Source organism: Hakea prostrata, chromosome 9 (genome assembly GCF_041222555.1).
Source record: "Hakea prostrata isolate BN-2017 chromosome 9, UWA_Hpros_2, whole genome shotgun sequence".
Classification (NCBI taxonomy): Eukaryota; Viridiplantae; Streptophyta; class Magnoliopsida; order Proteales; family Proteaceae; genus Hakea; species Hakea prostrata.
In genome coordinates, this window is record NC_142608.1 from 23,129,729 (window position 1) to 23,141,973 (window position 12,245).

The following is a 12,245-nucleotide window of genomic DNA, read 5'->3' on the forward strand; positions in this document are numbered from 1 at the left end:
GCAGACTTATTAAGAGCTTGAGATCTGGGTAGAAGCTGCAATTTGTCCTCAAACATGAAATTATGCAGGTAAATCGAGTGAACAGGTAGTTCTGTACTACATACCCATCAAAATATGCCTTAGTTTAATGCCATTAGATTATTATATTAAGTTTCTTCCATTCCCAATTCTCTCTCTATGTGTCTCTCTGCCTGCAAGTTAAGTTGCCTCGGTTAGCAGAGCAAAGGAGGGAAAAGATATTATTAACAAGGAAATACCCAAGAGAGAAGGGTTTATTATTGGGTTCTGCATATCGGAATTGAGAGTGCTTTGAGACTAGAGCTTCATTATTTTAGTTAGCTTAATTGCAAAATGAAGTGGTCAATATGTAGACCCCTTTTGGCTAGCTGCCAAATGCAGATTATTCACAGATGCTTGTTTTTTTTTTTGGGTAAACACAGATGCTTGTTTGGTGGGTGGTGAATTGTCTGATTGGAGTGTTTGTTGATCTACCATTAATTTCCTCAGAAGAGTTGTAAATGAAAAGCCAATGTGGGGCTTCAAATATTATCCAAAAGGTAGTGACTTTAAATTCCTTAACCTTATGCACTGATCTACAGCTCTGCTTTAATGGCTTATTGCCCTCAGACACCCAAAGTGGTTGGTGTTACTGCACTTTCCAGTTGTCTATTTGGGGCTTTGTGTGGGGACCTCAAAGTTTTCCAAACCCATCCAGAAACTAGTAAATTTGAATCGGCCTATGAATAAAAGCCTCACCTGAGCTGGCCAATTAGTACAAGAGGATAGAAATGCTCTTTTTCACTTTTCTTCAGTGGAAAAAGCAGCACCTGTATCTGTCTGCCTAATGTAGTGACTTTTAAGTTGTTTTAAGACAGAATCTGAGGAAGTGATATAAAAGTTGGGCAAAAGTTGCTTTTAATCATAACTTTTCGGCTATTGTCCTTGAATCATCACTTTATAGCTCATTATCATTAGTCTTAGTGCTTACCCCAAATCACAAGTCTAGTTGTTTTGGCTTTATGAATGATATCCTGATTTGTACTGATTAGTTGTGGTATTTTGGTCTTCACATTGTTACTTTTTATTATGTTTTGATGAAGGGTTAAAGTTAGTATGGCGAGTGATTCAAAGGGTTTAAGAGAAACATATTGTTGGATAGAAGAAAGGACAATTTTTTTTTTGGATGATTAAGGACAAAATTGTTAATAAATCTTGGTATTTAATGTTCACGAAATGGACAAAAGTTGAATGCAAACTTTACAAAGGAAGGTTGGCAATGAATATTGCAAGAATATAACAAAAATTGTGAGAAGAAAGTGACCTCAATTGAACTCAAGAACAAACGGAATGTTTTGAAGTCACTGTGGAATGGGTGGTTGTATTTGAAGAATAAGACAACTAGGTGTGGGTGGAACATGGATCTAGGAATTGTTGAGCCACCTAGCAAAGAGCATTGGAATGATTATGTGAATGTGAACCCTTTACACAATAAATTCAATTTTGATTTTCAATTTAGAATGTAAAATATTTTTAGATAATTATTTTATGTCAATAAAATTGCAGAGATATCCACAAGGAAAGTAGTTCAAGAATGGCCCCTTACAATATGAAGAACAACTGCAAGAATTATTTAAAGGATTTGTTGCTGATGGGAGTGGTACCATTTACACAAGTGAAAATGAACCACTATCAAAGATGGGATTTGCTTCTAATAGTGTAGCAGCCTTGGATATTGATGACTCAAGTGATGATGAATTGCCAAGTGAGTTGTCAATGAAAAAGAAAAAGAAACAACAAAGAAGTGGTGGATCCTCCAAGAGATCTAGGAGCAGCAACACTTTAGAAGAAGCACTTGAAAAGGTGATTGCTCTAGAAGAGCATAAGACAGCAGGTATAACAACTTACCTTGAGATGAAAAAAGCGGGTATGAGTGGAGAAAAGATAAACACAACATTTGACCAAGCTTATTAGATTTTTGACACTTTAGTTGGAATTGAGGTTTGTAGCAACAACTATGTGATGGCTTTGAAGGTGTTGGAAGATCAAAACAAGAGACAAGCCTTCATATCAATGAATGGAAAGGCTCGCTTACCTTGGCTTTTGAGAGCAATTGAGAGGAAAATAAGAGACGAGTCTGGATCTCTTGCTTGATATATGTTAAATTGCTACTTATATGTGTCTTTGGATCTTTTAGAATGTGCTTTGGAACTTCTTTTTCTATAAACACTTATAATGTGGGGATATTTTAAGTTGTTATGTTTAAAATTCCTTGTAAGAATCATAAACATATATATTTATGTCAATGTGTATTTGGACCTTTGTTTAGATGTTATGTTTTAGATTTCAATATATGTTTAGAATATGTGTGCGTGTTCTTTTTCACATGATTACTTTACTTTTTATCACTTCAATTTTATAGATTGAATGTATGTGTTTAACATGAGGTTTTTATATGTTCAGTTGCGATGGATAGTGATGTTTAAGTACTTCTAAGTGAAAGCTCATTATTACCACTTATTATTGGTTGTGTACATCACCATTTGAAACATAAGACAAAAGACAATGATAATATTGATGATGTAAATGATAGTGAAACTAGTGATGAGCTCAGTTCTCGATTTACAAAACAACCTATGCACACACAACAATTCACAGGTCATACTTGGATATTTGAAATGCTGAGATCAAATACACATTGTAGAAGGTTTGGAAGACTATTTGGTATGTCTAGAGAGCATTTCTCTAGGTTGGTAAGTGCATTAAAAGGGAGGGATTTGATGGCAGATACAAAGAACACCAAAGTAGAGGAACAATTGGCAATGAGAATGTTTATTATGACTCACAATGTTAGAAATGAAGTTATATAAGAAAGTTTTCAACATTCAAGTGAAACTGTGAGCTGTCATTTCCATAATGTATTGGATGCACTGCGGACATTTTCTAGGGAAATGATAAAACCTCCATCATTTGATAAGACATCACCATATATAAAGTCCAATAAAAAGTATTATTTATTCTTTGCAAATTGCATTGGAGCAATAGATGAAACACACATAAATGCATCAATTCCAGTTTCGAAACAAGTGCCATATAGATCTGGTAGAAAAGGTCAAGTTACACAAAATGTGTGTGTTATTTGTTCTTTTGATATGTGCTTCACTTTTCTTTGGGCTGGTTGGCAAGGGACACCACATGATAATCATATATTAGGGGAAGTTATCCACACTCCTCGTCTGAACTTCCCACATCCACCACCAGGTAACATTTCATATTTTTTATGAAGTAGTTATATATATTGTTTGATTTGTTAACATTTAATTAATTGATTTTCTTGCAGGAAAATACTATCTTGTTCATTCTGGATATACAAATGCACCCTATTATATGGCTCCTTTCAAGAATGTACGGCATCATCAACAATACTTTGGGTGTCGTCAACCTTGAGGACAAGATGAACTATTTAATTTTACACATTATTCATTAAGAACCATTATAGAGAGGTCATTTTGGGTGTTGAAGAAATGCTTTCCTATTTTAAAGACAATTCTGCCATATAAGTTCAAAATCCAAGTTTTGATCGTTATTGCTTGTGCTACTTTACATAACTTTATTAGAAAACAAGTGGCTTTAGACTGGCTTTTTGAGAAAGCTGAGAAGGGAGAGTTTGATGATGAATTTGAAAGCAGTAATAGTGATGATGATGAGGTCTTGGACATCGCCAATGTGGTAGGTTACATTGAGCAATTACGATGGGAAGCATATCGAAAGGAAATTGCGAAACAAATCATGGAAGTTTATTAGGATAGATGTGAATATATGGATACTTATTTTCCTTACAAGTGTTTGGTGTAGTTTTAATTTTAGTAGAGATTACATTGAAATTGTAGTGAGTATGATTGTTTCTTATAATACTCATGGTTTATATGAATACTGTTAAGCTAATATTTTGTTTAATGCATTTTTTATAATTAGTTAATTGTTAATATTTAGATTATTAGGGTTTTTTTTTTTGTATTAATTTTCATTATCATTTTCTAACAATTTTTCATTTTGACATACCCAACTTATTTTTCATTCAATAATTTATTCTCGAGAAATGTCACCAAACCATTTTTCATTCTTGACCAATAATGAATTCTTGTACTTATTTCTTTTAAATAGGCATAATAGAGAATGCGAATTGATACCAAAAAGAGCCTTAAGAAATCCATCAGTATCTCAATGAATTGTCTGATAGGCATGATATGAAACTTGATATTTAGCCTATTAAAGGCCCATCTTGGTGGATTTTAGGGTCCCAATTGGGTTGAAACTTGGTATTTAGTCTATTTGAGGCCTTTTGAACATATTGGTGGCATTGGATTTGTCAGAAAACAACCCTATGTATGTTTTCTAAGTCTACCTATAATGTGAAACCGAAATGTTGTAGGATTATTTAAGGCATATAAATGAAAAGCAATTGTATCAAATGCATCAAATAACCTAAATGTTATCAAAATTCCATCTATATAAGTATCATAATCTCAATTTTTAAGAATAGAAAAATAAAATTATACAACCATTAGAAGTTCTATATAAGTCATTAAATCATAAGTTCATAAGACAAGCAGAGAATAATTGATCTTCCTTCGATGTTGTAGATGTGTTAAGAGTAGTTGCAAGTGAAACCCAGCCGAAATCCACACAAAAAATGCAGAAAGTGAGAGTTTCAGAGAGATCTAGGGCGGATATGGCGAGATCTCGAGCGAGATATCTCAACTCTTTGCTCTCGATCTTCATCTCGTCTCGCCTATGTGAAAAAACGAGAGATCTCGCGAGATCTCCCACCATGGTTGTAACTATAATTTGTAATTCGTATTATGTAGTTTGTACACTATAACTGAAAATAGACTACTTCTCAGCATTCGTTATTGCATTTTAATGAAAGTTTCAATGTTTTCTTGTATATCCATGTTTAGATTTGTGAAAATACATGATCTAGTTTTATCCGCATACAGTTAGGCATGTGCAAGTCAGGAAGACCAGTTCATGTTAGGTTTTAGTGAAAGATAATGTTGCCATTGTGCTTATTGGCCTCAAATCAGGTTGTCCACAAAAAAGCAGACCAAAAACCCACCTAGAACCCACTGAAACATTCAACCGAAAATGTTTTGCCAGAAATTTCGGCCCTGGGCGTCTCAGTCTGAGTTGGGAGCCCTGGGATGGTGTGGGAGCAGTGAACCAGCTGCCACTGGAGCTAGCTTGTGATAGCAGTAGCAAGTAGCAACAGCAGCCATATGCAGTACAACATGTACTGGTGCATGTTAACCATGTCTGCCCTGGTGAGGTGGCAGCGGCAGAAAAAGAAAACCAAACATTATTTAGGGTTCTTTGGTGCCCTGGTAACAAGGTTGAAAAATAGAGTGGGGGTCAGAATGGGTTTTGACTTGCAACTACACGGCAGAGACCAACTTTATCTATAGACTGCATTTAGGAAACAAGGTAACAAATAAGGTAAGCTAGGTGGGTATGACTCATCTTCATCTTACTGGACATATTACACCCATCAACACTTTCTGCTTTCTTTTTCTTCCCTGCTGTCTCCCCATCCTGGCATCTTCTTTTTTACTCTTTCTTGGTTCTCTTATTTCTTCTTTTTAATTTTTGTGAGTCATTAGGTATTGCAGTCCCAAACTCTAGGGTGATTTCACACCTTGACCCCAAGAGTGCATTCACTGCCAGATGATGCACTGGGCAAAGAGGAAATTTTTGCATACAGTAGATTTAAAACAAGCAGATAAATTTACTCTAGAAACACGTACAAAGTGTTGTTTTTTGCTGGATTTAAACACCATATCATTCAAAGAATCTTCATTAAAATGTAAATTGCTGGTACAATATTTTAATTTTAATTTTTTGGAAACAGTGATAGTTAATCGAAACTGCAATGGCAAGATTAGCAGGATACTTATCAAAGACCATCATAGTGCACCAACATATCCACTTGAATTTTAAGTCACGAAAGACAAACCAATATAGCATTTATCTATAGCAATCAAGTATGGCAGTAGAAAATTACTCTGCTTACCTGAACAGCACAGATGATGGATGAATATATACTTCTTGAGAAGTCCTGACAGTCTTGTACATCCCATTCTGACTGTAGGACTTGAGACAAAAGGTAAAATAGAACCATCAGAAATAGCCAAGACAAAATTTAGTTTCAAAGGAACAGTGACCAAATGCTAATGAAGGCCATACAATCATAAGATGTGCTAAGGAGACTAAAATTGAAACTATCAATCCTTCAAATGAAAGTTCGTATGCAGAAAGATATGCTTCATAACAACGGTTCAAATTAAAAGAATATCCATCAGATAGAGGATTCTTCTGTGCACTTGCACAGCATATACGGTTCATCAACAAAGTTTCCCACTAATGAAAGAATCAACCAAGAACCCCAATGAGAAGCGACCACCAGTTAAAAAAAATGATATCCATCCTTGGCACATCCCTGAACAACCTACAAACACTATCACCTTCCACTTCCTATTTATCAAATTTTCTCTAGTCAACACCCCAAAACACCTAGGAACAGTTCGCACCATGCAAGGTCTATAAAAAGCCTAAACAAAAAACTTCTCTTTTCCACTACCCATCGACACCCTTTAGTTATTCCCCCCCGCCTCCTCAGTCACTACGCTTCCAAAACCTCCATTGGCTTAACCTCCTCAACTTCCCCATCATCTAGGCTTCTCATATACATAGAGCTATATAGATCAAAGGTGGAAAAGAAAAGTTCAATAGCTAGCAAGCCCCATCAGGTAGGCAACTTCAAGCCAGCATGGGCCTTTGTCATTGTGGTCTCCATAGACCAGATTTAGGTCCAATACTACAAATTAAACAATACATGCGTGGGGGATTATTAATTCTTGTTTTTTTACATGTTTTTATATAAATTGCGTGTCAGTAGTAGCTTGTTACATTATATTCTTAACAGAATTAAATTTAAAATAACTAGCATAAAACAGAGAACAAAAGGAAGAGAAAAGAAGTGGTGGAGATGAAGAGATGGACAAGGAGGGAATGGAGAGTTCTGCACGATGCAGCAGCCCCCCTCAATAGTGCATTCATTATTGAAAAATGTCCAGACTAGAAAAATCTTCAAAATATCCCTAAATCTGGTTACAAGATCTTCAACAATCCAAAGATAGACTTGTTTCATACCCAAGTAACAAGAAGAAAAGGAGAACAAATCTCCCCCAAGTATTGCTTGCTAGTAAAGCTACATAAAAATAGAAACTAATATCCTAATCAAATAAGTAGGAGTTAAGGAAATAAAATAAAATTTGAGAAGAATAAAATAAAATCTAATTCAATCTAAGGAGACCCCACATAATGTAACTTAGATTGGAACCTAGTATATTAGGTAAGACTTTCTAATAAGTTTCCATCTAATACTTGATGTAGTTTCTACTTTGATTTGCATCCATAAGTTAAGATCTTAGATTAAGATTAGTTTCTAGTTCAATATTATAATCATAGCGAGATCTCGATTTTTTGGCCCGGCGAGTCACGATCCTAGGCAATACCAAAAGATGTTTAACTGGACTGAGATCTTGGTCCAACAATTTTGGATATGTGCTTCTTCCCCCCACACCAAAAAAAACCACCCAAACCCCACCCCCCAAAAAAATGGGGGTTTTTGAAAGGAGAGTACTCTAAATCCTTCATTAATGAAGTAGTCAAACAAGGAAAATGGGATTTTAAAGGGGATACCAATGCAATGTGGAATGAGATGGCTATGTGTATTAAGAAGGTGGCTAAAGATGTTCTAGGTGAATCAAAAGGAAAGACTCATTCTTATAGAGAGACGTGGTGGTGGGATAGTGAGGTTCAAGTTGCCATTAGGAATAAAAAAGCTAGTTTTAAGGCATGGCAAAGAACTAAAGATGTTAAGGATCTTCATAGGTATAGGTTGGATAGAAATGAAGCTAAGAAAATTGCAGGAAAAGCAAGGGAAAGGAAATATGAAGAGTTGTATAATAAATTGGGCACAAAGGAAGGGGAAAAATCTATTTATAAGATAGCTAAGATGAGGGATAGGAAGAGTAGAGATCTTGACCATGTTAGATGTATTAAAAATGGAGATGGTAAAGTATTAGTTTGTGAGGAGGATATTAAGAAAAGATGGGAAACCTATTTCTCTAGTTTACTAAATGAGCATTCTTCAAGCACTTATGTTTCGGACGATTACACTTTTCACCAAGGCACCAAGGTCCGAACTTATATACGTAGAATTTCGATGTCCGAAGTAAAAGAAGCTTTAAGGAGGATGAAACTCGGCAAGACACAAGGTCCTGATGAAATCCCAATTGAAGTATGGAAGAGCTTAGGAACCCATGGACTAGTTTGGTTGACTAAGTTGTTTAATAAGATTATGAGCACAGGGAAAATGCCAAATGATTGGAGGAGAAGTGTTGTGGTTCCAATTTACAAAAATAAAGGAGATATTCAAAGTTGTAATAACTATAGGGGCATTAAATTGATGAGCCATACGATGAAATTATGGGAGAGAATAATTGAAACCCGTTTGAGACACTTAACTATAGTTACGGAGAACCAATTTGGGTTTATGCCAGGAAGATCTACAACGGAGGCTATTTACTTAATTAGGAGACTTATGGAAAGGTATAGAGAATGTAGGAAAGATCTTCATATGGTATTTATTGACCTAGAAAAAGCTTATGATAGAGTCCCTAGAGCGTTAATTTGGCAAGTACTAGAGAAAAGAAGTGTTGCAAGTAAATATATAGATATAGTTAAGGATATGTATGATGGTTCGGTGACTAGTGTTAGAACAAGTGGGGGGACAAAGTAATGAATTCCCGATAACAGTTGGGCTACATCAAGGGTCAACTTTAAGCCCATATCTATTTGCACCGGTAATGGATGAATTAACCAAAGACATTCAAGATGAGGTCCCCCGGTGTATGCTTTTTTGGATGATATTGTGTTGATTGATGAGACCCAAGTGGGGATTAATACCAAATTAGAATCATGGAGATTAGCTTTGGAATCAAAAGGCTTTAAACTTAGTAGATCGAAGACAGAATATTTAGTTTGTAACTTTAGTCATGATCGGCGAGATGATGATGAGGTGGTGATACTTGACGATAAAGAGATTTCTCGGAGTGATTGTTTTAGGTACTTAGGTTCAATCATAAGTAAAAGAGGTGATTTGGAAGATGAGGTTTCCCAAAGAATTAAAATAGGGTGGATGAAGTGGAGAGGTGCGTCCGTCCGGGTCTTATGTGATCGGCGTATTCCATTAAAGCTTAAAGGAAAATTTTATAGGACCGTTGTTCGACCAGCTATGATGTACGGTGCAGAGTGTTGGCTGTTAAAAAGAATCATATAGATAAACTCAGTGTAGCAGAAATGAGGATGCTAAGATGGATGAGTGGCAAAACTAGGATGGATAAGATAAGAAACGATCATATTAGAGTTGGGCTGGGAGTTGCTCCCATAAGTGATAAGCTTAGAGAAAGTCGTTTGAGGTGGCACGGCCACGTTCAACGGAGACCTATAAATGCTCCTGTACGGAGAAGTGATATAATCCATATTGAAGGAACTAGAAGAGCTAGGGGTAGACCTAAGATAACCTTAGGAGAAGTGGTGAGAAAGGATATGTATAGCTTAGGCCTTGTATCTAGCATGGCCTCGAATAGAACTGATTGGAGGGCAAGAATCCATGTAGCCGACCCCATTTAGTTGGGACAAGGCTTATTGTTGTTGTTGTTGTTGTTGTTATATATATATATATATATATATATATAAATATAAATATATTTTACAACGCAGATGGAGTCGAGGTAAGATCAATCTTGTCTCAATTTTGTCTAACTCCTCTTGCTTCTTATCTCGCCAGTGAGCTTCAAATGTTCATTTTTGCCAGATTCTCGCTAGATCTTCGCCTACAATACTCCTAAGCAAGGTTTAGTAAATCTATGTCAAGAAAACAAGATCAATCAAAGCCATTTGAAGGAGTTCTTCAAGTAAGGTGAAATTTCCCTCCAAATTTAATGTTTTTTCAAATACAATATTCTAGAGTAGGTCTTGGATCGTGGGTTGAACATATGTCTAACATCATGCTTCGATCTACACTTTCATGGAATTTTTTTTTATTTTCTGTTATTTTTTTTGAATTTTTGGATTCAAAAAAATATATTTTCTAAGAAATTAAAATAAAAAAATATTGACCACCCATAAGGATACACTTAGGTGCCTTGTTGTCCCTAATTTTGTGAGAGATGATATTCTTGACCACATCATTAAGTTGGCTGAATGACGTAGAGCCGTCAGAAGAGGACTTGTAGGATATGGAGTTGCTGGACGAGCCATTGGGCCTTGATAAATAGTTGATTGATTCATTTCACCTTTTTTAGTAGTTGTTATGAGTAATGATGCTGCTACTACTGTATTCTCAAGAGTTGAGAGTTGAGAGTTGAGACTGATGATTTGTATTCCTCTCTTGAGTACTGATGGATGGACAATTTATGTTATTTTATGTATCTTATCAGTTGGTTTTATATTCCATGTTTTATAACATTGCATGTTCCTTTCTACAGCATTCTGTTTCAAACTTAGGGTTGAGTTGGGAACTCATACACATATGGGTGTTTTCTCACAAATTTAAGCCCACAAATATGTTTAGAAGGCCTAAAATAGGGGAAAAAAACCATGTTTCAGCCCAACTTGACCCTTCAAAACCCCCTTGAGATGGGTCCTTGAGTTCACTAGAGCTGGCCTCCAAAAGTTACCATATCTCACTTGAGATCTCGCTAACTCGAGGAGATCTCAGTTTTTCTCAAGGGCGAGATGGCCCTTGAGAGTGAGATCTTGAACCCTGATTATACTACTTTGTATGGCATTCCTTCTGCACACAAGAAGGGAGCCCTAGCTGCTGCTATCAATATGGGGGCGGGGGTGGTGGTCATAAAACACTCCATGATTTTGAGATCAAAGAAAGAGATTGAATATCATTGCCTTTTGCTGTGAGATACGATGATGAAGTTGACAGTCCCTAACAGATGGTGAGATGACCCACGGCCATGGGGAGGGGGGGGGGGGCTATGTCATATCCCGCTGTTTTTTCAACCACTTCTTATTCCATTTTTCTGGATCTGGAATCTTGAAAGCTGCCATACCTGTTACTGTGGTGTTTTCAAACCTTTGTTTTGTTGCTAAATAGAAGGCTATTGGTGGTACGCATGTAATTTTAGCATCTGAAGATTCCTGCAGACCAATAGAGGGTTTGAATTTCGTTGTTTTGAGAATTTTATGGATTGCTACTTCCAGGACAACTATTTCATTATCGCCATTGGAATGGGCTGAATCCGAAGATATAAATGAGTTAACTACACTGCCATTGACCTTAGTTGTAAACTGATAGGTTCTGTGGTTAGGGATATACCGGTAATCGCTAAATTCTGCCCTTAGTTTTTTCCTTGGTGAAACCCTTAGTTACTAATTCTGTCCATCAGATGATGCTGATTTTTATATATCATGTTCTAGTTAAGTCATGCTATTGTAACCTGTTGCCCGTTGGTTGAGTATTCAAATCTTGGAAATAGCCTATCCTACGAAGCAGGGGGTAAGGCTGCATATGTTATTTGTTAGGGTAATTTTCATCTGGACCCCCTTAGGTTAGGTCCATGTTACTTTTAGTCCAAAAAAAGTTTTTCTTTGCATATGGCTCCCCTGAGGTTTCTAGAAATGACTACTTAAGGACAAATCATAATTTGGTGACGATAATACCCCTGTTTTCTTCCTCTCCATTCGTTCTCTAAAAACCTTGTTCTCCATTGAAAGCCAAACCTCCAACCGCGAGATCCTATTGCTGAGTTGCTCCATTCGATTTTGCAACTGTACTATTTGATTTGTATGTTTCTAATTTTGATCCTAGTGTTGTTTAATTCATAAAGCCCTAATCTTTCTAGCTTTCAAAATCTGAGGGCATTGCTATTGTGTTAAGAGATTTTAATGGGGTTAATCACCAAAAGTGATGAAAACACCAGTGTTCTTCAAATCGTCACTCAAGCAAAGAGATCGAGAGTTGGGAGGGAGAAACTTAAATCCAAAGCAATTGTGGGAAACAAGATTTTTTAGATTTATTGCCGAAGATTCTAATTGCTCTTTCCTTGTATTTTTCTTCTTGCCGTATCATCTTCTTCAAGCGATCAGAAAATTTTAAGAAACAGAAG

At 36.2% G+C, this 12,245-nt stretch overlaps 1 protein-coding gene and 1 pseudogene across 3 annotated transcripts in view; one reads left to right on the forward strand and one right to left on the reverse strand.

Moving 5' to 3' along the window:
* LOC149005032 (RNA helicase family protein) overlaps window positions 1–12,245 on the reverse strand; it is a 128,816-nt gene that overhangs the window by 3,060 nt on the left and 113,511 nt on the right. For 2 of the 3 annotated variants that reach the window (XM_089167626.1, XM_089167625.1), the window contains exon 22: window positions 6,068–6,147. In XM_089167626.1, coding sequence (XP_089023752.1) covers window positions 6,068–6,147 — 80 coding nt within the window. The remainder of the gene's footprint in view (window positions 1–6,067; window positions 6,148–12,245) is intronic. The other variant, XM_089167627.1, reaches the window with a different exon arrangement.
* LOC149005033 (uncharacterized) lies at window positions 1,696–4,145 on the forward strand (annotated as a pseudogene).